General features: G+C 35.8%; 3 protein-coding genes across 5 annotated transcripts; all 3 read left to right on the top strand.

Annotated features, from left to right (window-relative positions):
* Window positions 1–1150: 1150 nt before the first annotated feature.
* LOC17883901 (membrane protein of ER body 2) lies at window positions 1151–3524 on the top strand. Its single transcript, XM_006289503.2, has 6 exons — window positions 1151–1390; window positions 1553–2158; window positions 2258–2311; window positions 2475–2654; window positions 2774–2835; window positions 2928–3524. Exons 1-6 carry the CDS (start codon window positions 1168–1170, stop codon window positions 3378–3380), a joined length of 1578 nt encoding a protein of 525 aa, XP_006289565.1. The 5' UTR covers window positions 1151–1167; the 3' UTR covers window positions 3381–3524.
* A 418-nt stretch (window positions 3525–3942) lies between these two features.
* On the top strand, window positions 3943–15610 carry LOC17882032. Of its 3 annotated transcripts, XM_023781332.1 has the most exons (39): window positions 3943–4072; window positions 4392–4442; window positions 5176–5511; window positions 5685–5717; window positions 5806–5892; window positions 6382–6437; window positions 6514–6597; window positions 6813–6885; window positions 7076–7131; window positions 7223–7331; window positions 7424–7492; window positions 7926–8012; window positions 8277–8327; window positions 8484–8604; window positions 8946–9001; window positions 9079–9207; window positions 9317–9395; window positions 9484–9518; window positions 9593–9674; window positions 9754–9936; window positions 10161–10319; window positions 10417–10438; window positions 10512–10626; window positions 10731–10847; window positions 11069–11398; window positions 11513–11616; window positions 11769–11946; window positions 12125–12233; window positions 12551–12645; window positions 12727–12825; window positions 12958–13024; window positions 13116–13201; window positions 13307–13588; window positions 13714–13917; window positions 14057–14171; window positions 14287–14503; window positions 14600–14764; window positions 14842–15165; window positions 15275–15610. In XM_023781332.1, exons 3-39 carry the CDS (start codon window positions 5176–5178, stop codon window positions 15471–15473), a joined length of 4713 nt encoding a protein of 1570 aa, XP_023637100.1. In that variant the 5' UTR covers window positions 3943–4072; window positions 4392–4442; the 3' UTR covers window positions 15474–15610. The 3 variants fall into 3 exon arrangements, with proteins under 3 accessions (XP_023637100.1, XP_006286349.1, XP_023637101.1); XM_006286287.2 differs by lacking the exons at window positions 3943–4072; window positions 4392–4442 and adding an exon at window positions 4478–4561; XM_023781333.1 differs by lacking the exons at window positions 3943–4072; window positions 4392–4442 and adding an exon at window positions 4914–4977.
* Window positions 15611–18140: 2530 nt separating this feature from the next.
* LOC17884597 lies at window positions 18141–27327 on the top strand. Its single transcript, XM_023779992.1, has 34 exons — window positions 18141–18416; window positions 18490–18573; window positions 18702–18774; window positions 18970–19025; window positions 19119–19227; window positions 19304–19372; window positions 19714–19800; window positions 19896–19946; window positions 20055–20172; window positions 20552–20613; window positions 20703–20846; window positions 20975–21053; window positions 21145–21179; window positions 21261–21336; window positions 21418–21606; window positions 21809–21967; window positions 22049–22070; window positions 22162–22276; window positions 22357–22473; window positions 22738–23067; window positions 23150–23256; window positions 23351–23525; window positions 23693–23801; window positions 24082–24176; window positions 24269–24367; window positions 24572–24638; window positions 24730–24815; window positions 24917–25198; window positions 25290–25517; window positions 25659–25773; window positions 26029–26245; window positions 26341–26508; window positions 26595–26918; window positions 27044–27327. Exons 1-34 carry the CDS (start codon window positions 18328–18330, stop codon window positions 27258–27260), a joined length of 4353 nt encoding a protein of 1450 aa, XP_023635760.1. The 5' UTR covers window positions 18141–18327; the 3' UTR covers window positions 27261–27327.
* Window positions 27328–27592: the final 265 nt, after the last annotated feature.

Below are 27592 nucleotides of genomic sequence, written 5' to 3'. Positions count from 1 at the left end.
GTTTATTTGATGATTTTATTTTTGGTCACATGCTATATTGGTTTTTTAATTATATTTCAAGGAAATATATAAATATCTTTTTTGCTATATTTTCGAAAAACATTTTCAATATGAAGATTTTGAAAATAAGAGATTGTATGTGATACAAAATATTTATTCGATTGATTTTTGAAAAAAAAATAATTATTGATTGTTTAAAGATTTTTTTTATTTAAACATTTTAATTATTTATTTAAGACTTTGTCATTTTAAAAATTTTTAAAGATAATATCAATTTTGTTGAATATTTCTCCATATTTTATGCTATTGTAAAATATATAACATATTTATTTTTCTTTTATTTTTCCTAAAACATCAATATAAAACAAAAAAATATATATGATGATTTTTGTAACGCAAAATAAATATATATCATATCATAAGAGTTATACAAAATACAAATAACATAAACACTTGAATAAAATCATTAAACCAAATAAAAAATACTATAGATTAGATTTTATTAAATATTAAATTATTGTTTAAAAATATCTAAAAATGTTAAATATGTTATATACATGGAGATTTTCGAATTTAATTTTCCACTTTTTTGGCAACAAAATTAGTATGATCCATAAATATAGATAGTTTCTGTTTTTTATTATTTATTTATTTATTAAAACATTTTTGCTGTCATTAGTTTTGTTTGGCAACTGAAATATATTTCATGAAATTTTTTTTTTTTAAATTGGGTCTGTTTGGCTTCAAGTTGTCCTTCCCAATTAATAGTATAGATGATTAACTGACATTTTCTTGATTTGGAGTATAAAATTACAAAAATTAGAGACTAAAAAGGATTTATCTGACAGTTACCAAAATCCAATAATTCGATGCAACTTGCCGTTACTCACACTATAAATAAATTAAGTAGCATTAACGCCTCGTGCTTCCCTCGTGGGTATTATTTTTGCATATATAGGTAAAGATGCATACGTAAAAAAAAATTTTGTTTTTGTTCAAAACATATGTAAAAAATATTATGATTTATAGAGGATAAAAAGGCACAACTGTGTTTTCTTTCAGAAAAAAAAAGAGAGTAATAACAAATCTGAAATTTCTCTCCTTCAAAGTTCTTAGGGAAAGAAAAGAACATTTTTTGGCATCGGGTTCATTACATTTTATCTTGAAATGGAACAGACAAACCTACCGGTCAATGCAAGCTGGTTCGGATTGAAGGACGGAGAGAGTGATATTATAGATGCAGACTTATTGGTGAATCTTCTTGAGACTTATAGGTTTGGTAAACATAATGTTCCAGCCGGAGAATTTCGATTTAAGTTGGCAGCGACGGCGCAGGTCAACACCACCGAGATAGAGGTGGTAGTTGAAGATGACGACGATGGATCTCAAGGTACTACAACTATTACTATAGTCAACTTGTCATTTTCAGACATGTTTTTTTTTGTTTGGTCTTTAAACTACCCAAATTATTTAACCGGACAGAAACCTGCTTAGCCGGTAGATCAATCTCTCATTTATATTGTCTTTTGGTATGAATTGCTCTCCTTGGCAGGAAACAAGTCTGTTCCTGAAAGCACATCATCGGTAGTTTCCAATTCAGATCCTATAATACACGAGACTACTATAAGCGAAACCGGTTCGAACGAAGAAATAGGCTCAAACGAAGAATCCGGTTCAAATGAAGAATCAGGTTCAAACGAAGAAAACGGTTTATATTGGTTAGAGTCGAACTTCAGGAACTTAGCGAATCTAGAGGAAGAAAGGCAACAGATCAGAGAAGATCGTGAGATAAGAGGACAAGAGGAAGAAGAAGAAGAAGAAAAGAGCGAGAGATCATCATCGGATTCAGAAGAAAAGTCAAACCTAAAGAAGTTGCTTGCGACACAAGACAACTATGAGCTCTACTGTCCAAGTTGTAGCTCATGTATCACTAGAAAAGTGATTCTCAAGAAAAGGAAACGTGGGAAGCAAGTTGATTTGTCTACGGATCTAAAACCCAATGTACTCGTTGATGAACCAAGCGACATTGAAGAGATGGAGCCACCGGCTAAGGTTCATGTCCTCCCTGAGACTAGTATTGAGGATGATGTTGAAGAAGATAAAGAGGAGGGAATTATCTTCACTTGCTTGGCTTGTCTCAAGTACTTCATCCGGTTAGGTGAATCAAACCTTTTCTAAACCGATTCTAGATCAATTCTCTCGGTTTGCTTGGTTTCTATAAATTTGATGACCCTTGTTTTTTCAATCCAATTTTCAGGAACAAGGTTCTTACAGTTTGATTATTTCAGGGCAAAACCTGTTGAGGAACCAGGTATGTTATCATGAATTGAAACAAAATTATTAATAAATTAAGTATGTCATAATACTGTTTGAATGAAAATAACATTGAGCTTAATTAAAAATGTGTATAGGCTTAGTTTTGCTATATGGCTATTTTATTGGTACAACTATACTTATCTGCAATTTATATGCAGTTGAAGTAAATTTAGAGATGACGAATAGTGTTAACACCAAACAATCACTGCCACAAATTCAGCCGGACGGAGAAAGATTCGCCGTTGAGTTGCTGAAGAGCACCGTCTACGGCGGTCTCACCGAGACCGTCACCAGCCTCGGCGTTGTATCCTCCGCAGCTGCCTCTGGTTCATCGACCGGTAAAGTCACCATTACTTCGTTTTCTTTTTAGTCTATCAAAGAAATGTAACTAATCATAATACTGATTATTATAACAAACAATAACACTATGTAATGATTTAAAGTTGTATTGTTTCAGTGAATATATTGGCTCTTGCTGTCGCAAATTTGGCTGGTGGGCTCATCGTCCTAGCTCAAAACGTAATTAAAACAACTTTGTAAACGTTTTCTTGTGCAAGACATTGCTTCTTTGGTTTCTTGATTTTTCGATTTTTTTTTTTGTTTTCTTGTAGCTTCAAGATTTAAGAAACAGTTCAGATCAAGGGAAAGATCTGTACAAGGAACTGTTAGGGAGACGTGCTAATTTCCATATGCATATCTTAGTAGCGGTCATGTCTTACATTTTCTTCGGCCTAATGCCTCCATTAGTATATGCTTTCTCCTTCTACGAAACCGGAATCAAGAACTACAAGCTCATCTCGGTTTTCTCGGTTTCTCTGGTTTGCGTGATTTTGTTCGGTTTGATCAAGGTCTATGTCCGAAAACCGCCACACTCAAAAGCTTATATCAAATCTGCGGCTTACTATACGTCTATTGTTGTTGCATCTTCTGGTATTTCATACATTGTCGGAGATGTTATGGGAGAGTATATCGGGAAGCTTAGTTGGGTTGGGTTAGACCAGGTCAATATAATAACTTCATCATTTGATGGAATTAAACCGGAGGAGTTCCGGTTTACTTCCTAGGTGGGACTAAAAACCGGTTTCTTTCTGTTCTAATCACTTACTTAAATCTCTTTTCCTTTCTTTTTTTTGGTGTATATGCAAAGTGGGTTTTGTAAAGAGTTAAACAAAAGTTAAAACTTTTTTGGAATAATTGGGTTTTATCTCTTTGAGTTTAGTTGAGTGTGTGTATTACTAGTATGTGTAACAAAAATGTCAACTTTTAAATACTTGTTGCTAACCAACTAAGTTACTTGAACCTTTTTGGTTCCAATTTTTGTTTTGTTCGTGATATTTTGATTCCAATTCACTCAGAGAGTCCACACATTACATCAATCATGTCAGTACTCAGTATAATTAACACGATTATACTCCCAATGTTTACTCAAAACAAATAGTATCAAATTGAATGCTAAAGATGTAAATGTAAATGTAAATTCAATGTTTTGGGTAATTTGATGTGACGACGAATAAAAAAAAAAGCAAAGAAGAAAAAGCATTTTTTGCTGACGTGATAAAAGGAACTACGTGTGCCCGAAGCTTTCACACTCCATTACTCTCTCTCTCTCACACAGTCTCTTCTTCTCTGCTCTTTTCTTCTTCCCTCATTTAACGTTTCTCCTCTGTTGTTTCTCCCAACCAAAAACACCTTTTTTTTTGTTCTTCTTCTTCTTCCGGGTTTTACAAACAGAGGGAGTCACTCTAATTCTCTAAAGGTAAGATTTTTATCATCATCCTCAAGTCACTTCCATTGTTTCTTCTCAAAAAAGTTGATTTTTTTTTTTCCCTTGTTTCATTTTTCCTTATTTCTCCGCTTGACTTGAGAGAAATGTGTTCTGATTCTTCTTATCTGGAATAAAAATCTCAACTTTTCTCGTTTATGTGAAAAAATGTGAACTTTTTTTTGTTTTTTTGGTAATCCAAGCACTTCATTTTATCAGCTCTATCTACACATGGCATAATAGGGTTTTAACATTTGGTTAAATTCCTCTTATTCGTTCTGATCTACGCTTGTCTTCTTCTTTCTCCTGTCAGATTTCTGTTTCCTGGGTTTTGTCGGAGACGAATCAAGTCGGCGAACCTACGGTACTCTCTCTCCCTCTCTCTCGCTTTAGCTCTCTGTGTGTTGTTCTGAGTTTAACTTTTCTCAAAATCGAAGTTTGATCGGGATTGACAACGAAACCCTAAGAATTGGTTTGTCATAGGTTGGAATAAAGTCTCTGTTTTGCAAATACCCAATTTTTATTTGTTTCCCTGTCTTCTTCCATATCCTTACAGTGTATGTAAATGCGAGTTACCTACATAACATGCTGTCTTTTTCTTCTTCCTTTTCGAGACTCTCTTACTTAATTAGCTGCTTTCTTAACCAGGTTTTTTTTTCCAATTGCGTTTGCTTCACGATTTGGCCTGTTACATTTTCATATTATGTGCATAATTCTGTGTACATGCGTTTATGTTTAGTAGAAGTGTAGAACAAGTATTAGATTGATATGATTCACAACTGAAGTCAGTGAATACCTTCCACATTTCTCTTGGTTTTTCAACCGTTTAGGTAAGGAAGAAAGCGTTTGTACACTTCTGATGCAGCTGTCTGTCTTGTAGTTCTTGTAGGTTCTTTACAGTAAGTCGTTCAATAATGATCTAAAAACCATTCTTTAGCCATTTTCATACAATACCATTTGATTGCTGTGTGGCTGATTCCATTAGTGTTCTTAGGAATCAATGATTTCCATGTTTAGCTTCCACTGTAGTCCTGATAGTGTCTAAACTGGAATTCAAAGATATTAATTTCCATGTTGTTTCTGTCTTCTTATTTCAGATGAGTAGCAGGCGAACAGTGAAGAGATCATTGATTCTGGATGACGATGAAGATGAAGATATATTTTACAGCTTCAAGGTCCTTCTACCTAACGGCACTAGTGTGAAACTCACACTTACTAACCCAGACCCTGAGATGGCAATGCAAAATTTTGTCAACCTGGTGAAGAAGGAGTACGATAATGCACGAAAAGATTGTGTTTTGTTGTCTAAGAGGACGAGGGTTGATTGGAACTCGGGCGGAAAATTTTATCTTGAGTCAAATGGTGAAAAGATGAAAGGCATTGTTCGCTTTGCTGCATTTAAGCCTAACTTGTGTCATATAATACGCCTTGATGTGAGTTTTTTCTCTATTTGTTCCAGTCTTTGACAATCATTTTATTTCTATATTTATCCTCTCTATTTGTTCATGACATCTCTGTTCCATGAGAATGACCTGATGAAAGTGAGATATGTGCCTGAACTATTTCTATCTTCTTATTTCTGCCTCAATTCCTACCTCTGCATCAGGACGGTTCTGGTGTAGCTTCCAGCATGTATGAGGTCAGTATTATTATTCTGAAACATATATGCTTGCTAGACTCATTGTTTCCTAAGCCGGGTCTGTAATGGTTCACACTTGTTTGTGCAGAACTTGTGGGATTTGACACCTGATACTGATCTTCTTAAAGAATTACCTGAAAATTATAGCTTTGAGACAGCTCTCGCTGATCTAATAGTAAGTGTTTCAGTTAAGCTACCTCAAATATTATTTTTTCTCGTCCGTAATGGATTTTTTTTTGTGTGTGTTTGTGTTGGAAAGTGGATACTGTGTTGTTGTAAACCAACCAATGCACAATACTTTATGTATTTGATTTTGACTTTCATTTTCTGAAAGTTATACATGAAAATTTACCACATGAAAATTTTCATCTAGGATTGTTTTTGTGGATGTGGTCTTGCTCTCTGGATAGTTCCCAAGGAAATAAAAAAAGAATTATTGACTTCACTTTGTGTTTGCAACCAACAACTATGGTTATCTAGGGATTCACATTGTGTTTCCCTTTAATCACTACAATTTTTTGCTAATAGATAAACTTATCTTCAATATATCACATGATTCTAACATTATTTCTCTGGATCTGTTGATGAGATTGGGGGTTGCATCTATAAATTTCTCGTTTGTTCCAGATAAGGAATCCTAATATTTCTGTTGCTTGATTCACAGGACAATTCCTTACAAGCTGTGTGGCCATCTCGTGAAGGAGCTCGAAAACTTATTAGGTTTGCTCTTATCTTAGGAGTGTTAGACGACATAAAAATTGAGTGTAATCCTTCAATTCATTTGACTATTTTGTAGTGTGGATATTTCTGGTGACCGGATTACAGTCTTTGATACTGGGAGAGGAATGGACAGTAGTGAGGAAAATTCTATTGATAAATGGTGAGATTGTTTCTTTAATTTCATTCAAATGCTCAGAAACTATGGACCATGATTATGAACTGAGAAAATTGTTCTATAGAACAAATTACTTTCACATATTTTACGTATTGAGATTGATATTGTAATTAAGTGTTCTTTGCTCAAATTGATACAACAGGTTTGATTTTTGTTTTTTTTTTGTTGAACATTCTTCACATTTGTTTCAAATTGTGCAGGGGTAAAATCGGGGCGTCGTTACATAGATCTCAAAAAACCGGTGCTATTGGAGGGAAACCACCATACCTGAAGGTAATTTATTAGTAGTAAAGAGCTTAGGTTCATTTTCTACTTGAAGTTTATAACTTTTGTGTTTAAAATATTATATGGATAATTAAGTACCTTTAAAATATGGACGACTCCATAGGCATGTATCACTTTGGACTGTTCTTTTAGTTTCACTACTTGTTATTTCACTAATTTTGAAGTCTTTTCTATGTAGCCATACTTTGGGATGTTTGGATATGGAGGCCCTTATGCTTCTATGTTCTTGGGAAGGTGCGTTTCAGTTTCTGTGTACCCATAAATATTGAGGTCAACCTATGATTGTCTGCATTGTCTTGTTGTGTCGAACTCTCTTCTCTGTCAGGCGTACTTTGGTGTCGTCTAAGACAAAAGAGTCGAAGAAAGTATTCACTTTGCAATTCAAGAAAGAAGCCTTGATTGACAATCGGTCTATCTCGGGGAAAAACTGGAAGGTAATATGATTCATCATTTGAAAGTTTAGCTCATTTAATTTTCTTGTAGTCATCATTGTTTCATAAACAATAATATTGAATTTCATGTATAGACTGATGGTGGCATGAGGGACCCGTTAGAGGAGGAAATTGAGTTATCACCACATGGAAGCTTTACAAAGGTACACCCTTTTTCAAAATTTTCTGCCATAGTTCCCATATGACGTGAAACAGAAGCTTATTTACTATCAAAGATGCAAAAACAAATGTAACTGAAAAATATTTTCCACGCAAAAATTCCTACACATCAATCCTTGGCCCTCAGATTCTGGCTGTTTAAATTGGATAATAATCTTTCTTTGGGAAAACTTTCTTATTTCTAAACTAGTTTGAAATTTTGGATTCTATCGCTTTATTTTGTTAGTTTGTTTACTCATATTCTTCCGTGATACTCATCTTTTATTATAATTTTCACCAGTTATCAACAATTTTCATCTTCAGTTATGATTTTCACTGACAGTTTGATCTTCGTACTTTCAAATTTATTCTCAGACAACTGAGCTATGATATGCCATTGACTGCGTATCTGACACTGCTGGTCTATTTTCTTTCTAGGTTGAGATATTTGAATCCGAATTTGACATCTCAAAAATATATCAACTCCAGTGCAGGCTTAAGGATATTTACTTTCCTTACATCCAGGTATTCTTAGGCTATTGATTGTCCATGATTATTGTTCGGAGTTTTGTTGGTGACTTTAACAGTTCATAAAGCATGCAAACCTTCAACTTAGTACATTATTGTCTACGTTGGTCCAGTGCTAAAACTGTGCTATAAAAATTCATGGATTTCTGATAGCTAATATATGTTTTCTAATACTTCTGACTTTCAACCATTTTCTCTGTGAGTCTTTTATTTCTGTTCTGATAAAATGTGACTGTTTTGATTTGCTTTATCAACCTGTAGTGTGATGAACTCTCTAAAACTGGGAGAACTGAAACGCCTGTAGAGTTTCAGGTTTGTTAATCATCATTGGCTAATCAGTTTTGTTTCTTACTAAGATTATCATTTGTAGATGAATTATGTTTCAGGTCTTTATTTACTCTTCCAAGATAAATGACTTTAGGTGCTCTTGCTTATACTTTTTTCCTGGTCCACTTTTACCTTTTTCAGGTCAATGGGGAAGATTTAGCTGAGATAACAGGTGGAGAGGTTGCCATTACCAACCTACACTCTATGGGTCAAGTATTTTCATTTCAGATTCGTTTCACTCTTTCCGGTGGGAAAAGAAAAGGTAAAAATCCCTCTTTAGATCACGAGGTTTCTATGAGTTAAGCTCCTGGCTGCTTTTGCCTCAGTATCTGGTAACAAGTCTATTTGAAAATGAAGATATATTTCTGTTTTTGGTGAATTATAGAAATTGCTCAAGCCTCCTATATTGAAAATGCAGTGATGGTTGTTTTGTGGCTAGCCAACACATATGTAATCTTTTCTTACTCTAAAATTTCTTAGAGAGCCGATATCATTTTTCTATGGAGAACGTTGAAATACCCGCCTAACAGAAGCATAAAAATAGTAATCATCCCAAGATTTTATCTCTTTATTTGGATTCTGACTATAGATTTGTGTTTCCAGGGACAACCGAAGTGGCAAATGCTCGCCTGAAGTTTGTTTATTTTCCAATTGTCCAGGTATAACAATCCTTCCTAAAGATGCAAACATTGCCTTTGATTACCTTCTAGAACTGAACACTTTCGAAGCTTTGCAGGGAAAAGAAAGCATTGAGAAAATTTTGGAGAGTTTAGAAGAGGAAGGATGCAAAGTTCCTGAAAGCTTCCAGACTTTTGGTCGTGTTTCAATAAGAAGGCTTGGTCGTCTACTTCCAGAAGTCCGTTGGGTTAGTCTTATCTTGTCATACAAATTATGGTGTGCAGTACATTGAAATTTTGCTGAATATGCTTGTAAACAAGATTTTAACTTTTTCTTTTGTCAATAAATACATGTAGGATTCAATACCGTTTATGGTTAGAGGAGCCAAGGCGTCTACTTTGCAGAAAATCTGCCGAAGAGTAAAATGCTTTGTTGGTATGAAGTCCTTACATTTTCAGTTGTATATGTACATCTGTTTTTTTTTTTTTAATGTTTCGTGAATGTGCACTCTTTGTGGTTGCAGATTTGGATGCTGGTTTTAGCCCAACTCCCTCCAAAGTGAGTAAACCATAATTTAGGTTATTTAACGTATTTATTGCTTAACAACTTATTACTGAATATGCTTTGTACAGACCGACCTTGCGAGCCAAAATCCTTTCTCAGTAGCTCTAAGAAACTTTGGTAATAAATCTACGGAGAAAGAGAAGGATGATGGTCAGTTTAAAATCCTTTTGCACTCATGGTTTACCTCTTCTTTTGTAGTTAGATTATAACAATTTTTGTTTGTTTGCAGATGTCAGTATTGAGATCTATAAAGAAAAAAAAATTGTCAGCTACGCGCAACTGGACGATAATTTTAAAAACTGGGTTCTGAAGATGCATGATACCCATGATGAAGAAGCTGCATTGGGTGAAGATGAAGCTGTCCTCATTGTTGGATCACTGGATAAAAAGGCCCTTGGCATTTTGCGTGATGGTATGTATTAGTTTTTCATGTAAGTTAAATAAACTTTGTTTGGAACACTATTGACTCACAATGCATGTATTCTAAGCATTTTCATATATCCAAATATTTTTACTAATGTTGATGTTGTAGTAGAATGACTTGAGGATTTCGCTGAATGCATTTTTTCCGGATATTTCAAGTTTATTGTCTTGTATGAATTTGGTGCTCATACCTCCAATGTTTTTGTGTTGTAGCTGTGAGGGTGCACAAGGTAGTTACTAGGAAAGGAATGTCATGGAAACGTGGTCAGAATATAAAGATTCTGAAAGGAGCTTACGCTGGGGTTCACAATAACAATGTGTACGCAACCATTGACTATTTCCTAATAGAAGGATTTGAGGACGAAGCAGGTGGTTAGTACCATCTACACCATCATTTTAAACTGCAAAACTGAATAATCTTCTGTAGTTGCTGCAGCTGAGCTGTCATTTTTATGTGTCTTTCGTGCAGGGGATACTCGGATTTTATGCAGGTGATTTGTTTTTATCATTTGACTAGTTCTGTATATTCAGTGCTAGTTCTGTGTCATATAGCTTTAATTTTAGGCCTATCGATCACCCTGAGAGCAAGGGTTGCAAGCTTTCAATCATCGATGGAATTTCAAAACTGGAAATTGGGAGTTCTTTATCTTTACCAATCACTATAATCGACTCTGGAAAGGTCAATCACTGAACTATTACCATGTTCTTTATTTTTTATATGTATATATTTTTATTCTCCTCTTTTGCATACAGCTAATGATTATTCTAAAATGTTTTGTACAGTGCCTACCTGTAGATGCGAACGAATGGAATAGAAAGCTTGAGAAGCAACAGGAAAAGGCACCGTCAAATATTGATTTGCTGGATGAGAGAGATTGCAGGGAATTGAGCATTGATGGGGTATGAACGTTTCATTATTTAGTATAAACTATAGTCACTATTTAGTATAAACTATAGTCACTTATAGTAATAGAGTTTGCTGTCAACTTCCTTGGCGTGCAACAGTGTATAAATGAGCAATAAGCATTTTTCTCTCCAATTATTGTTTCACAAAACGAAGCACCTGTTTTTTGGTACAAGCTTATCACATAGGTAACATTTTACGTATCAATATGTTACAGGAATTACCGGTGGATGATTCTGTGCGTGCTGGGCAAGCTCCCCCAAAACAAATTGTTGCAGTTGTCCGACCTGCATGCTTCACGTCTTCAACACCGTCAAAGAAGTTGGACCAGAAACATATTGTTAAGATGGATGAAGAAATGGTCATGGTAGTAAAATTTCTAGATACAAATATGAAATCGAGTGAGAAGAATGTCAAACCTGTGTATTCGCAGCGCTTGTTTCCTACATCCCGTAAAGGGATTAGTGGTCTTTACATCTTTTCACTTGGGTCCAAGTTACCGAACCTTTTCACGAAAGCTGGCACTTACAAATTTTCTTTCTCCATTGTAAGTAACTTTCAACGCTCTTCTTTTTGTATCTGAAATTATACCTTGCAGCTTTATCTGCCTGTTAATTTTCAAGTACTCATATAATGTAACTGCCCAATACTTTACCTTCAGGGAAACTCGATTAAGTGCAGCAAAACAGTGGTTGTTAGGCCTTCTTCGAAGGTAGCAAGGTGGGAACTTGACGATAATCTGGAGTCGCTTCCATGCAATGTTCAGTAAGACTCATAACCATTTTCAAAATGGCATGTACAATCATATATAAACAGTGGTTGTTAGGCCTTCTCATAATCATTTTCAAACCTTTCTCATTTTCCCTCACTTAAAATCTGGATTGTCGAACGTGATCAATATAATGGTGTTTCTACAGGGTGGGTTCTTCTCTTCCACCTTTCTGTATCACTTGCTTTGATGAGTACAAAAACCAAATCCTGTTCACTTCTGTTCCGAGCCTGGAAATTGAACTGGAAGCTAATCCAAGATTCCTACTCAAGATTGATAAAATTGAGGCCAAACTGATAAATAGTGGATCAATTCTTAAAATCGAGGTATATTGCTTCTTCCATTTTAAGCACTGATGGTATGATTATAATCTGGTTGATGTTAAGTAACGACATAGACTAATTAAATACAGTCCATAGTCTAGGTAGTTTAGCATTACGATTCACGGTAGTTACATTTTTGGATAAGTCTACATCATTTCGTGATTTGCTGAATCTAATGCAGAATATGCTTGTTGAGACTGAGGAGTTAGACCAGATCAGACCAAATTATGAAGCAACCTTACAGATACGCGCAATGGGCAAGCCTTTTTCTGTCTCGGTTGCTTGTAAAGGTAAGCTTTAATTCTACTATTGGTCTTTATAACTTATATGTATATATCTGCAGAAGCTCAATATTTAAAATTACAATATGGCTCGTCAAAGTTGTACTTGCACTCGAAACAAAATCAGAGTCGAAGCGTATCGTTCAGTTGCTACTATTAAGTTAGGGACCTTCCTGTAAGCGCATCTGTGATAGTTATGTAATTAGGGAGTATAGTCTATGGCTTGTATTTTTTTATCAAATGACATTGTAAGGACATGCAAAATGAACCAATAATCTTTCTAATATGTATAAATTATTTTCCTTGACAAAATTTTCTTCTTTCAGTTAATCCCGGGCCTCTGGAACGAGTTTCTGTGAATAATCCCAAGGCTTTGGAAAATTTGCTTCCCGGTTCTACTGTCGAAGATTTTATCCTTGAGGTATATAATATAGGTCTATGCACGTTCTTTTAGAGTAATTAGTTTTTCCTTCTAATCAGGTTGACCATAATTTTGATGCAGATGTTCGATGGATATAATAACCATGTTGCAGAGGGGACTGATGTTCTGATACATATTGTTGGTTACCGTATCGAAGACTGGATGGGTGTCAACCGTAAGGTGTGAGAAGCTTATTCTACTAAAGCAAAGATATCTTTGTGGTGCTCTCACCATTGTACACTATATGGATGACACAGTTTCTTCATTAATTTACATTTTGGTTTTATTTACTCTTATTTGATCATTTGATAGGTTGATGGTTGTGGCTGCATTGATCTCTCTGGCCTTCTTAGAGTCACAGAAGGCTATGGGAAATCTGGTTACGTGATCTCTTCAAGTTTATATTTTTCTAGTCTCAGTCTGTTTTTTTGATGATTTGCTGATTGTCTAGTGTCTTTGTTTCTCTACAGTATCACTCTCCGTACTGTATGGTAATGATGTGATCTTCAGTAAAGAGTCTCAAATTGAGGAACGAGAGCTAAGACTTGTAACAGAGGTATACATTCTTTTGGCGTAGTTTGGTTTTGTGCCTTGACTCCAAGCTTTTGTCGAGAACTTGTTTCTTTACTGACTCCGATCCTGAAATTGTTTGTTTGATCAGCTGCCCAACTGCTGTGCTGCTGGTTCAAATCTCGTGAACCTCATCTTCCAAGTGACGGATTTGGAGGGTTGTTTGGATACTAGCATCAATCATGATGAAAAATCCGGGTGTTTCCATACACTGAGCATTGAATTTGATTCAAGTAGCGAGGGGAGTGCAGTCAGATATGCCTTTGTCCACGGATCCTGCAAAGTTCCTTCTCTTTCCCTACCAGAGAATGAAGGTGTCTTTCCTTTCAGGGTCGTTCATTCTCGATATCCTGAGTTGCATATGAGCTTAAAGGTAGTTACTAGTAACTGGTGAAATTGGGTATATATTGCAATATGTTTCTACTATGGGTAGCATTTTCAGTTCATGTCTTGTTAACTCACTTTTTCTCATTGATTTTCTTATTTTTCGATTTTCAGATTCAGTTAACATCTTCTCCCACATTTGAAAGAGATGAGATTGGGTATTCCACACCTTATTCAAAAACAACTACACTACCTGAGTCAGGAATCAAAAATACATGGGCTACTCAAAGTTCACAGTTTGGAGTGTTGGCCATTAGGTCATCTTCATTGGCTCCCAGTAGCCAAACTGGCCTGATAAATATGGCAGAGTACGTTGAGGTATGGTCATCAGTGGCAAATATTGACTTTTCTTATTTATACGTTAGTGAAAGCAGAACAATATCTAGAATAATCTAGCTTTTGTATTCCAAGTTCCTCTCAGCAGCATATTTGAAAAAATGTTTCTTTCGTCCTGCAGAGTTTAAAAGAAGAACTCAATATATACAAAGAACGCCAAGTTGAAATAGATGGGCGCCTAAAATGTTTGCAGGCTGAATATGAACATGCTGAGTACGAATTGAGTACACTACAAGGTAACTATTATCTTGATTTGCGATGTTTGATAACTATGATGGGGTTTAAAGCTGCATTATTTTTCTTATTTTTGTTACTGAAACACTATCCCTGTTCACGTGAGTTTTGTCTCAGCTTCTCTGGAACCTCTTGGTGCATCGTTCCCAGAATGCCTATCCACCAAAGCATCAATGATGAAACAAATCGAAGAGAAGTATGATGACACTGCAGCATCGGTTTTCTGTTGCCTGTGCAGAAAGGCTCCGCCTCCACAGTCTTTTACTCTTTCAAATAAAGGAATATTTGGTGTTGTGGCGCTTCTCGGTTCAGTTGCCTCCACCTCCCTTAGCAGGTGCCATCAATTTATAGCCACAATATGTCTAATCATATTAAATAGTGTCTACGCTTAGGGAAAATCTTCAGTTTCTTAAGTTATTTGGTATGACAGGGTTTTGTCAGAATATTTGGGTAAAGACACAATGCTTTCATTGGTGTGCAAATCATCAAAATTTGGACCTAAAAGTGATGAGTATTGTAAGCTTCAATCTGAAGCAGCTAGCCTTGAACGACCTATCACCAATCGGTTTCTTGTTATTTCTATTGACGCAACCAGGTATTTTTGTACTCTTCCTTGTACTTTCGGATTTCTTGTTAAACAATTGCTTAGCCAAATCTTATCAAAACATGCAGACCTTGGAGGAACGGACTTGTGAGGAATGATCCTCAGAAGAGATTAGCCATGGATAACCCTTACCTGCAAAATGGAGATCCTATACCCGGTTTCAAAGGCTATGCTGTGAACATGATAAATTTAGCTTCAGAGATGCTGACTGTACAATCAAACTCTGGTCACGGGCTTAGGGAGACGCTATTCTATGGATTATTTGGAGAGTTGCAGGTATACGAGACCGCAGAGGATCTTGAAGCAGCTCTTCCTCACATCAATGGTGAAGACGCTGTGTCTCTAGATGGTGTGATCGTCAGAGAAAACTGTTTCATATACCCTGGTTGCTGGTACGTGCACTTTCTTGTTATCCTTAAAACTCATTTCAATTGTTAAGTTTGTAACTTTAAAGCTCACAGATTCTTGCTTTCTATTGACATTTGGTGCTATGTCGGTCAGTGCACCGGAAGTTCACTTTCCAATATCCGTAACGGAGAAGCAAGAGAAGGCATTGGTGCAGATGGAAATAACAAGAGACAGAAAAAGAAAAGCTGAAAATATGATGACTGAGGAACATTGTTCGTTGAGTAAGTTGATGAAAAAGGTGCAGAAGACAACGGAGAAATACCAACATTTGACAGCTATGACTGACTCTTAGGTTGATCACTACTTTAAAAAAAGTTCTCTTTTAATGTAGTGCTCTTGTATATAGCAAAGGATTCGGAGCAATTCAGTAATGAAAAAAACGTTCTAGATATTTTGGTAATATAAAAAAGTTTGGTGTTTCACCGAAAATATCAAAACCTCTGTGATATAGAAAAAGTTACATAGAAGATATAGATACTTCAGTAAAATTGAATATCCTAACTATTATAGAAAAAGATTCATGTATATATTGTTGTATCTCCTAAAGTTCTAATATTAATAACACATCATCATCGATCATCGTTCCTCACTATTTTTTTTTTAAACATAGAATTCAGTTTTTGCTTTAAGTGTTCTCCAACACTTTCACATTATTTCTTTTGGCGTGTCTTGGGTAATGGAGCCACTAATAACCCAATAGAAAAAATCATTTTATTAGTAAAAAACACTCATTATAAAATTTGCCGACTCTTCATTAGTCTCACCTCAGCCTCTTCCTCTTCCTATTTTTTCCCAACACTCTCACTTCTTCTTCTTCTTCAAAGTTGTCTCTCTGATTTTTCTCTTCTTAGCGTTTCGTGGGTTACTCAAAACTAAACCAGTCTTGCAAAATCTAAGGTATCAGAAGTTCATTTCACTGCCAAAACCTGCATTCTTTTGTCTGTTTGTTATGTTTTCTTATGTTAAATCAAACGACACAAAACCTAAGACTTGTTCATCTCGAGGTTATAATAAGTAGCGAAGAAGAAGAAGAAGACTCTATATGTATCTTGGCCTACTTTTTTCTGAAATCTTCTTCTTCTGCGTTAAGTGATATATTGTCTTCTTCGTTGCTGCTACTTACAAGCTCTCGTATAATTAGAACTGTTACTCAACTGATACTGCGAGCGGTGCTTTTATTATTTGGCAACTTTAGTCTTCAGATAAGCAAATCAATTCTTGTCTTCTATTTTTGGTGTTTACAGGCACTTATATTAGATGATGTATATGTAGCTTTTAGTTACTTGCATTCTAAGTTACCAAACGATTGTTAACACACCATTTTGTAAAAAAGGAAAATTCAAGAAAAATTGTAGTTTCAGTGTACCTGCGGTACAATGGTGTTTGGTATTTGGTAGCTTATCTTCTGAATCATGTGCGTTGAATTTTCAGATGAGTAAGAAGAGACCGCTTGGGAGAGTACTATTTCTAAGTGATGAAGATGAAGATGGAGATAAGTTTTACAGGCTCAAGGTTCTTTTACCAAACAGCACTAGTGTGACACTCACACTCACTAACCCTGACACTAAAATGTCAATGAAGAGTTTTGTTAATCTTGTGAAAGATGAATATGACAAAACTCGGAAAAATTGTGTCTTGTCCGGTAAGAAGAGGAAGCCGGTTGATTGGAACCTTGCTTCTAAATCTTTTCTCGAGTTCAACGGCGAAAAGATTAAAGATATCGTTCGATTCGAGAAGTTTAAACCCGATTTGATCAATATAATACGTCTTGATGTGAGTTGGTTTCTTTAATCTTTTCATTTTGCTACTTGCTATAGATGTTTTTTAATGTGTTGATTTAGCTAATTATGAATTTTTGTATGTTCTTTGATTTAATATCTCTGGATCAGGATGGGTCTGGAGAAGCTTCTAGTTTGTATGAGGTTAGTTTTATTATATAGTTTTGATATGTATAATTGTCTCCTTAAGCTTAGTTTAGTGATGGTTCTGGTCTTAATTTTTGCAGAACATGTGGGATTTAACACCTGATACTGATTTACTCAAAGAGCTACCACAAACTTATAGCTTTGAGACAGCTCTCGCAGATCTGATTGTAAGTTTCTCAATAAAAATTACCTCTTTAAAGACTTTTGAATGAGTCTTTTATAAGTCTAGTGCAGGAACACTGTAGTTAGGGTAAGGGCTTTTGTAGTAGATTGTAGCTCGTTTGACAGCTCAGCAACTATCTGGTAAGTTCGTTATATGAGAGCTTACGGTTTAACAGGAATTTGGTATTAAGAGATTGGTTCAATAGAAGAGACTCTCGTTAACCGGTAAAATCGGTATCAGAGTTCGTCTATCTCCACCATCAAAGGTGAGATTTTTTCGCGGGAGGAGTTTGGTGCTTTAATCAGAAGAAGATTACGAAACTCAGCACGAGAACTGGAGCAGTTTTAGAAACTCGTTTGTGGGAAGATAGTGCTAAGAAGATGTAATAAGTTGAAGGCATGTGTCAAGATGAAAGAAAGACACCCTCCACGTGCTCGATGAAATCTCTCAAAGACAGATTTTTTAACTAAAGTATAAGCGGTCCTGTGAGAGCCCTTAGGATAGAGTTGGATATGTTGTGGTATAGTCCTGTTTCATGTTGAAATTGAATTTTGGAGGGGAAAGAAACCTGAGAGTGTTCTTTAAGTGCAAATTGTTCTTGAAGATGCAGAAGCAAAGAGTAAATCCTGAGAACAGGAAGGAGAAACATGCTGAATTAGTAGACATCAGGCTGTTGCTCGTTTACGTTGATTTTGTGATCCTTGGTATTTTTAGGAGGATGATAAATTAAGAAGATGACATTTGGAGTTGATAAGTTAAATGAGTCATTTAGAGACACTATGTTTGGAGAATGGTTGAGAACAAGCCAGAGGTGAAGACTTATTCTGTTGGTATTAGCGGCAGTTTTAATGCACTTAGGAGGTACTGACAAGTAGTTGGCAGGGGGGTTAGTTAAGATTTGAGATTCTCTCGTTAATCAAACTCTCTTTATGGTGTAGTTGTTTGGTGAACTGAATAAAAGTTATTTACAGGTTTTGTTTGTTCCACTTACAAGAGTTTGATAAACATTATGAGGATCAGATAATGGACTGTGTTTGAATGTGTTAGTTTTCTGGTTTATGAACTCCAATTTACATGCTGTTATATCACAGGATAATTCTCTGCAAGCTGTGTGGTCTTGTTCGCGCGGAGAACGAAGACTGATTAGGTTTGTTCTTGTCCTAAAAGGTCATATACTTAAATGAGTTTTCTCTTTTGATTTCATATAATTGCTTTTGCAGTGTCGATGTTCTTGGGGATCGGATTTCAATCTTCGATTCTGGTCCTGGAATGGACAGTAGCGAAGCAAATTCTATTGATAAATGGTAAGGTTCTTAAAACATGGATTATATTGATAAAAAGTATTAATTTTACTTCAAAAGCTATAACACAAGTAACTTCATACCGGGAGTTTTATCTTTAAGCAGTCTTCATTTTTTAAAACACTGTGCAGGGGGAAAATAGGGGCTTCATTACATAGGTCTCGCAAATCCAAGGCTGTTGGAGGTGAACCACCATATCTTATGGTACTTAACTCTGCCTCAAATATCTTAGAACAATTTTTTGCTTCCAGTTTATAAATAATCATGAGTCTTTCTACATAACAAGACGTACATATTTGAATTGAACATTAATGATCTCGACAAGACTAATACAGTATTCTATGTGTCAAAATAGAGTATTTCACTAATCTGAAGAAGATTCACTCTTTTTCTATGTAGCCATTCTTTGGGATGTTTGGATATGGAGGTCCTTATGCATGTATGCATTTGGGAAGGTGATAATTCATTATCCATTTACCTATTGATGTTGACGTCAACCAATGATTGTCTGCCTTCCCTGATGCATTTTAACTCTCTTCTATGATTAGGCGTACTTTGGTTTCTTCAAAGACGAAACAGTCTAAGAAAGTATTCACCTTGCAACTCAATCGAGAAGCTTTGATTGACAATCGTTCTGTCTTAGGAAAAAACTGGAAGGTAATAATACGTTCATCTCCCTTTGTTGCTTGTCATAGGTTATGTCATTAATGGGTGGATTTAAATTTTTTGAAAGGCTGATGGTGGAATGAGGGATCCTCAGGAGGAGGAAATGAAATTATCACCTCATGGAAGCTTCACAAAGGTACAAAACATTTTGTATGTTGCATCTTCTTGGGGACGAGTGTTCTTCTACATTCTGAGCCAGTTTGATTTCTTGAATTGATATTTGTTAACTGTTAACTCACTGTTAATCACTTATTCTCTATGCTTTTTTATTTCATCTCCTTTCAGCGATACCTTTTTATTGAATAATTATGCTATACTGATAAGATTGTGCATAAATTAAAGTTTTTTGGTGCTGGTCTAGAATCTTATAACAATCTGTCCGCTTTCTCCTGCTTGACCTTAATCTATGTTTTTCTGTTTTCATGAATCAACGAGTTATGATATTTCATCTGAAACTGCTCTTCTGTTTTATTCCAGATTGAGATATTTAAATCGGAACGTAAGATCCCAGAAATATATCAACTTCAATGCAGACTTAAGGATATATATTTTCCTTACATCCAGGTCTTCATTAGCTAATAGTAATACAATATGTATTGATTCCCTTTATTATAGTGGTTCTTTATCAGAGGTTTTATTTTTTATTTGTCAACCTGTAGTGTGATGAAATCTCTAAAACTGGGAGGACTGAAAGGCCTGTAGAGTTTCAGGTTTGTTTAATTTCCAAAGATGTTGGGGTTTCATATTTTTAGTGCTCTTACTCTTAGATTTAATCTTTTATACTTTCCTTGGTCTTTTTTTCTATATACGTTTTCCAGGTCAATGGAGATGATTTAGCTGAGATAGCAGGTGGAAAGGTTGCCACCACCAACCTGAACTCCAAGGGTCGAGAATTTTGGTTTCAGATTCGATTCGAACACAGTGAAATAACCCAAGGTATCAACCCTTTACAGTTCAGGATGCTTCCTCTCAGTTAAGCGTCTGGCTGCTTTTGCTCCAGCATTTGGTAGCAAACAGCCAGAGCTATTTTCCTGAAAAGATGATTAGATATCTTCAAATAAACATATATTTAGATTGAAATGAAAAGCGTTTATGTCCCTTGTTAAAAAACTACAGTAGTGTGTTTGTGTATATAGAAAAAGATCAGTAACAATTTTTATCGACATTGTTTTGTGTAGCAAAAATGAAAGCTAATGTAACTTACGTGGAGATACTGAAACTAGGGTTCAATAATCGTTTGCTGTAGAACGCTGAAATGTTGGAATCAAAAGTATTCATCTTACCGTTTGGAGTGTGACTATATTTTTCCATCCAGGGTCATTGACATCACAGGAGGCAAACGCTCGCCTTAAGTTTGTTTATCTTCCAATCATACGAGTATGCCTATCCTTTCCAAAGAACCGAATTTGCCCATTAGTTTCCTTCTTGAACTGAATTTTTTTAAGTCTGAACTATGTATGTGACAGGAAAAAAGGAGCATATATAAAGAGAGCATTAATATTATTTTGGAAAGCTTAGGAAAGGAAGGATACAAAGTTTCTGAAAGCTTCAAAACTTTTAGTCGTCTTTCTGTAAGAAGACTTGGTCGTCTACTCCCAGAAGTCTCTTGGGTTAGTCTTCTTTGGTACCATTAGATGGTCTTCCTGGAGTATTTACAGTTCTGTTACCAGACAATGTTTTAACTATTATTTGGCAAATTCTTTTAGTATGTCAAGAATCCTTGCTCAACTTTGTGTAGGCATCAATTCCGTTTATGGAAAAGGGAGACAGAGCCACTACTATGCAGAAAATTTGTCAAAGAGTGATATGCTTTGTTGGTATGATGCCTCACGCATAATCAATTGTATTTGTATCTGTTTCAAATTGGTTTATGTGAGCAAGTTTCGTATGCACTCTTGGTGGTTACAGATTTGGATGCTGGTTTCAGCCCAACGCCCTCAAAAGTGAGCTAACATTAACCTTGATTAGTTAATGTTATAACTTATTATTACAATTTTACTTGATTATTAAACATGCTTTTGCAGACCGATCTTGCAAGTCAAAGCCCCTTCACTTTGGCTCTGAAAAACTTTGGCACTAAATCAAAGGAGAAAGATAACGGTCAGTTTAAAATCCATTTGCAGTCTTGTTTTTGCTCTTCTTTTAGTAACTCAAAATAGACTTTTATTCTCGTTCTTACAGTTGTCAATATTGAGCTTCATAGAGGAAATAAACCTTTAGTACTTGAGCAAGTGGGGAAGGATTATGAGAGTTGGGTTCTTGAGATGCATAAGACTTATGATGAAGAAGAGGCATCAGGCGAAGACGACGCAGTCGTTATTTTCGATTCCTTGGATAACAAAGTTCTTTGCATTTCGCCTGATTGTAAAGGTATGCTGCTGCTAAACGACTATTCATGCCTAATGCCTTCATCAAGATAAAAAGTAATTGTTTGGTGTAACCATTTTCTAATATTTTCAACGAAACCAAGAATGTGTTCTAAACGGTTCATGATGTTGAGTGATAACACATAGTCATATTATATTTATTCCTTATAAAAATTATTTGTAACTGCATTGCGTTTGAACTCTAGCTGTGAGGGTGCACACTGCTATGAAGAGAAAAGGGATGACATGGAAGCGTGGACAGAAGATCAGGATTCTGAAAGGCGCATGTGGAGGGGTTCATAAAAGTGATGTGTATGCGACAATTGATTATTTTCTCATTGAAGGTTTCGACGATGAAGCAGGTGGTAAGTACCGTCTTAACTATCATTTAAACTACAAGTTAGAACAACGTTGAATTGATCTGTCTCTATGCGCTTTCTGAGCAGGTGATGCCCGGATTATATGCAGGTGAATTGTTTTTTCTATTTAACTAGTTCTGAATACTAGATGAGTTCATTATCTCTAATTCGTGTATTCTGAATCTGAATTTTTGATCTAGGCAAATCAATTACTCTGAAGAAGAGGGATGTATACTTTCAATGACTAAAGGAGTTTCAAGATTGGAACTACAAAGTTCTTCATCTTTTCCAATCAGTATTATTGACTCTGGAATGGTCTACTGCTGAACCCTTAATCATATTCTTTTTCTTTTGCAAACTCTCTTAAATTCACTCTGACAGATGTTTTTGAACAGTGCCTAACTCTAGATGAAACTCAATGGAATAGAAAAATTGAGAAGCAACGGGAAAAGGATCCATCGAGAATTGATATGCTAGATGAGAATGATTGCAGAGCATTGAACATTAATGGGGTATGAACGTTTCTTTTCTTACTAATAAGGAGTCAGATATAGTAATAGAATTTGATATTATAATTCCAGACATGACTGTTTTTAAGTATTAACTCACTTTCCTCGTCTTTTGTCATGTATGTGCCTTCATCTGCTTATGGCTCCATACAAAGATATATTAAATACTTTTCACACCGATGTTTCCCAAATGAATTTTATTAAGCCAAGCACTTGTCTGTAGATCATTAACTACCAGATAACGTTTGATTTATGAATATACCATAGGAATCATCACTTGGCGATTCAGTGCATGCTGGAGAAACTCCCCCGCAACAGATTGTTGCAGTTGTTCGACCGGCTAGCTTCGCACCTTTCAAAGTGTTGAAAAAGTTGGATCAGAAACATATTGTGAAAATGGATGGAGAAATGCTTATGGAAGTAGTGTTTCAAGACACGAATATAAAATCAAAGGATAATAATACCAAAACTTTGTATTCACATCGTTGTTTTCCTACATCCTGTAGCGGTCTTCATGGTCTCTACATCTTTCCACTTGAGTCAAACCGCGCCAACTTGTTCAACAAAGTTGGCATTTACAACTTTTGTTTCTCGATTGTAAGCAATGTTATAATCTTTATCTGCCATTTAAGTTTATCGAGTAATCATATAACCAATTGTTCGAACACTTTCCTTTCAGGGAAAATCGATTACTGCTAAGAAAAAGGTGGTCGTTGAACCGTCGTCAAAGGTGGGAAGTTGGAAACTTGCTTCTAATCATGAGTCTGCGCAGCAGTATGGTGTTCAGTAAGACTCTTATATTCTTCAGAACGGCATATACATGTGACCTTTCTCTTGTACCTGCACTTAAGATCTCGAATTTGATCAATATAATCTACAGGGTGGGTTCTTCACTTCCTCCTTGCTCTATCGCTTGCTTTGATGAATATGGAAATCAGATACCATTCACTTCTGTTCCAAGTCTGGAAGTTGAACTGAAAGCCAGCCCTGGAATCCAAAGAAAGATCGATATGATTGAGGCCAACCTGATAGATGATGGAATTCTCGAAGTCGAGGTATATAACATCTTGAAGCACTAATGTTATGACTATAGTTTTGTTATCAAGAGAGGGTAGATACCAAATTAGCCCCCTGGTGGCAGCTGGAGAAGACCTTTTTCCTTTGATGGCTTTAGGTTTTCTGGCAGAGTTTATAACTTTCTAATTTTTGGAAACTAATGCAGAATATACTCATTGAGACTGATTGGTTAGATCAGATCAGACCAGGTTACGAGGCAACCTTAGAGATATGCTCGAGGGACGAACCATTTTTTGTCTCAGTTGCTTGTAAAGGTAAGCCTAAATCTTTAATTTTGTATTGTAACAGTCTCTATATGTATCTGCTACAAAATATTGTAGTAAGATACACGAAATAGTTATCATGATATGCTTATACGTGGAATAAAGTAAGAGCTGAAGTGTATCGATCAGTAATGGTACTCCAACAAAATGGCCTTTTTGTAATTTCTACTTTCTTTATGGAACTGAGAAAACTGACAACAGTAGGATCTGTTTTGAGATATAAACTTGTGTGTAGAATGATAATTTAGTGCACAAGCTTTTCATATTACAGTTAGTCCTGGGCCTCTGAAGCATGTTGTTGAGATGTATCCAGAGGCTTTGAAAAATTTGCTGCCAGGTTATACTGTTGAAAATTATATCTTGGAGGTATATTTAATATAAAGTCTATTCATTCAATTGTTACGTAATAAGATGATTCCATCAAATCAAGCTGAGTACAGTTTTTTTTTCTTACGCAGGTGTTCGATGGATATAATAACCATGTTGCAGAAGGTACTAATGTTCTGATTTGTACTGAGGGGTATTGTATCAAAGACTCGATGGGCTTAAACAGAAAGGTACGAGGAGCTTATTTGCATGCAATTATTTTCACTGAACAAGAATTTTTCAATGTCTTTTCATTTATTAGATAACTTGGTTAAACATCTAGAATTAATACTCATATTATAAGCTTAGTTTTCTAGTTAATTGGTCTGTTTGTTGACTCTGTATTAACCAATGTTTATTCACTCTTTAAGTTCATTGATCATGTCATGTTAAAGGTTGATAGTTGTGGCTGCGTTGATCTGTCTGGAATTCTCCAAGTCACGGCTGGCTATGGGAAATCTTGTAACATCTGCTACCATTCTTTTGTAAGATGTAACCATAAATATCTTCTTATTTTCTAATGTTTTTTTTTTTTTTTTTTTAATCTGTCTAGTATCACTCTCGGTTATGTCTGGCATTGAAGAGATCTTCAAGAAAGAGTCAATGATTGAGAAACGAGAGCTCAGGCTCCTAACAAAGGTAAGTACCCGTAAAACAGGTTGATTGTTTTAATGTGTACGTTTCTCTTGTTTGGGACTTCTGTTTCTCTTTCTCATCCTGAAATTGATTTTTTTGATCAGCTTCCCGACTGCTGTGCTGCTGGTACAAATCTTATAAACCTCAAGTTCAAAGTGACAGATTCAGATGGTCTTATGGATACTAGTATCCATGATGACGAAAAATCTGGATATTTCCACACCATGAGCATTGATTTTGATTCAAGTGGCGTTGAGAGTTCAATCAGATATGCATTTGTCCATGGGTTCTGCAAAGTTCCTACTCTCTCCTTACCCGAGAGTGAGGGTGACTTTTCTATCCGGGTTTTCCATTCTCGATTTCCCGAGATTCATATGATCTTAAAGGTAGAAATTTGTGGACTAGGTTATCTTATAATATGTTTTTACCATGAGTAGAAAATGCAAGTTGTTGAGAACATGTGGTCTTAATCTACAGATTCAGCTAACGCCTGCTCAAACATTTGAAAGAGATGAGATTGGGTGTTCAACACCTTATCCAATGATGAGTTTAACACCTCAGTCAAAGATGGCTTCAACCACAAATTCATTGGTTGCTCCAACTGGACAAACTCCATGTTCAGAGTTTAGAGTTTTGAACATTAGAGCATCGTCATCGGCTCTCGGTAGCCAAACTGGCCTGATGGATATGCCACAGTTCACTGAGGTATGGCCATCACCATTTGAGTCACAGATTTGATCTTTACGTTTCATTCATGCCTTAGTATAAGCAAAACAAAATCTAGAATGATTACTTTTTTATTCCGAGTTTACATCTCAATTTGAAAATGGTCCCCTTTTTCTGCAGTTATTAAAAGAAAAACTCATTAGATACAGTGAACACAGAGTGGAAGTAGAAGAGCGCCTAAAATGTTTGGAAGATGAACAAAACCATGCTAAAGAAGAGTTGAATACCTTGCAAGGTAACAATTATCTTGGTTTAGATCTGACTGAAGCTGCAAAAGTTTGGTAACTATGATGGGGATTGAAGTTGCATTAATGCTAATTTATCGCGTTTTTGTTGTTTACTGTGCCCTCTATTTGGCGTCTACAACATTACCCTCATCTTTTTATTCTGAAAACACTTAAAGTTTTATTTTTGAGTTTCTGAGACAAAAGAATGGTGAATGATAGCACAAACTGATAATTCTTACCTGTTCATGTTGCCTTTATCACAGCTTCTCTGGAACCTCTTGGTGCTACGTTCCCAGAATGCCTATCCACCAAAGAATCAATGATGAAACAGATTGAAGAGAAGCATCAGGACACTGCAGCATCGGTTTTCTGTTGTTTGTACAGAGAGGCTCCGCCTCCACAATCTCTGTTTCTGTCAAAAAAAGGAGTGTTTGGCCTTGTAGCGCTTCTTGGCTCAGTTCCCTCCACCTCCCTTAGCAGGTGACATCAATTTATCGCCACATTGTTCCTGATCATAGTATCTAGACTTGGGACCAAACTATTTTATCTGAAGTAGAAGTTATTTGGTATGACAGGGTGCTGTCTGAATATTTGGGAGAAGACATAATGCTCGCTTTGGTTTGTAAATCGGCACAATGTGTCCCGAGTAGTGCCGCGTATCTCAGGCTTCAGTCTGAAGCAGATAAACTTGGAAGATCTATAACCAATCATCGGTTTCATGTTCTATGTCTTGATGCAATTAGGTATTCTTTCAACTGTTGGATAGCTGCTTAAAATCGTTTCTGACAGAATTATAAAAGTTTTCTGGTGATCTTTTTCCACCATGCAGACCTTGGAAGGATGGACTTTTGGAGAACGATCCTCAGAAGAAATTAGCCATGGAAGATCCGAAGCTGTCCGATGGAGATCCCATACCGGGTTTCAAAGGCTATGCCGTGAACATGATTGATTTGGCTATAGAGGAGCTCAGTATACAAACATACTCAGGATACGGGCTTAGAGAGACTTTGTTTTATAGTCTGTTTGAGAATTTACAGGTATATGAGACCCAAAAGCAAGTTGAAGCAGCTCTTCCGCACATCAATGGTGGTGGTGCAGTGTCTTTAGATGGTTTTATCGCTAAAGGAAACGGATTCATATATTCTGGGTGCAGGTAGTCAAGTTTTTATTCCTAGCATTGATATGTAAATGGATTCATTAGCGTTTGAGTTTTTATTCCTAGCATTGATATGTAACTGCTGATTAATATTATCTTTCGTTTATTGGTTTCCTGATTAGCAAACCGGAAATCCATTTCCCGATCACAGTAAAGGAGAATGAAGAAGAGAAGCTGAGAAAATATGAAAAAGCAAGAGACAGAGTGAGAAATTCAGCGAAGAAGATAGAGGAGGAGAAGTGCGCATTGCGTAAATTAGAGAAGAAATTGGAGAAAACAAATGGAATGTATCACAATGCAACAAACTCTTTGGAGCTAGTCCAGACTATGTCCCCTTGATGACACGAGCTATGAGCTAAACTGAAAACATAAAACGATTCAAACAGAGTTTTTACATGTTGGTTTATTCGGTTTTAAGACGTTTTGAAGTAGCCACTTTTGTTCACCAAATTTCTATTTCATATTTGTTTTGGATTCTTTTCAAAAAAATAGACAAGATTTATGACTTATGAATTAAAAATAACCACATATACCATACAAATAAACCATGATAGCGAAACTAATGTTTAAAAAAACAGTATCGTCATAGCAATGTTAGTTAGAAAGGTTAGGCAAGAGTAGTATGAGCCAAAGCTCTCATTGGGTTTGAGCTGACAAGTTCCAACCCCTAT

Source organism: Capsella rubella, unplaced genomic scaffold (genome assembly GCF_000375325.1).
Source record: "Capsella rubella cultivar Monte Gargano unplaced genomic scaffold, Caprub1_0 scaffold_6, whole genome shotgun sequence".
Taxonomy (NCBI): domain Eukaryota; kingdom Viridiplantae; phylum Streptophyta; class Magnoliopsida; order Brassicales; family Brassicaceae; genus Capsella; species Capsella rubella.
The sequence above is the reverse complement of the archived record's forward strand: the minus strand, read 5'-3'. Positions and strand labels throughout refer to the sequence as shown.

Bases quoted from the DNA above. Each gene is read 5' to 3' on its own strand.
- LOC17882032 (XM_023781332.1), top strand. From the start codon at position 5,176: ATGAGTAGCAGGCGAACAGTGAAGAGATCATTGATTCTGGATGACGAT. The intron at 9,002-9,078 runs GTATAACAATCC...GAAGCTTTGCAG, and splicing joins TTTATTTTCCAATTGTCCAG to GGAAAAGAAAGCATTGAGAA. The intron at 15,166-15,274 runs GTACGTGCACTT...TATGTCGGTCAG, and splicing joins TTCATATACCCTGGTTGCTG to TGCACCGGAAGTTCACTTTC.
- LOC17884597 (XM_023779992.1), top strand. From the start codon at position 18,328: ATGAACTCCAATTTACATGCTGTTATATCACAGGATAATTCTCTGCAA. The intron at 20,614-20,702 runs GTATGCCTATCC...TGTATGTGACAG, and splicing joins TTTATCTTCCAATCATACGA to GAAAAAAGGAGCATATATAA. The intron at 23,257-23,350 runs GTAAGACTCTTA...TATAATCTACAG, and splicing joins GCGCAGCAGTATGGTGTTCA to GGTGGGTTCTTCACTTCCTC.
- LOC17883901 (XM_006289503.2), top strand. From the start codon at position 1,168: ATGGAACAGACAAACCTACCGGTCAATGCAAGCTGGTTCGGATTGAAG. The intron at 2,159-2,257 runs GTGAATCAAACC...TCCAATTTTCAG, and splicing joins CAAGTACTTCATCCGGTTAG to GAACAAGGTTCTTACAGTTT. The intron at 2,836-2,927 runs GTAATTAAAACA...GTTTTCTTGTAG, and splicing joins TCATCGTCCTAGCTCAAAAC to CTTCAAGATTTAAGAAACAG.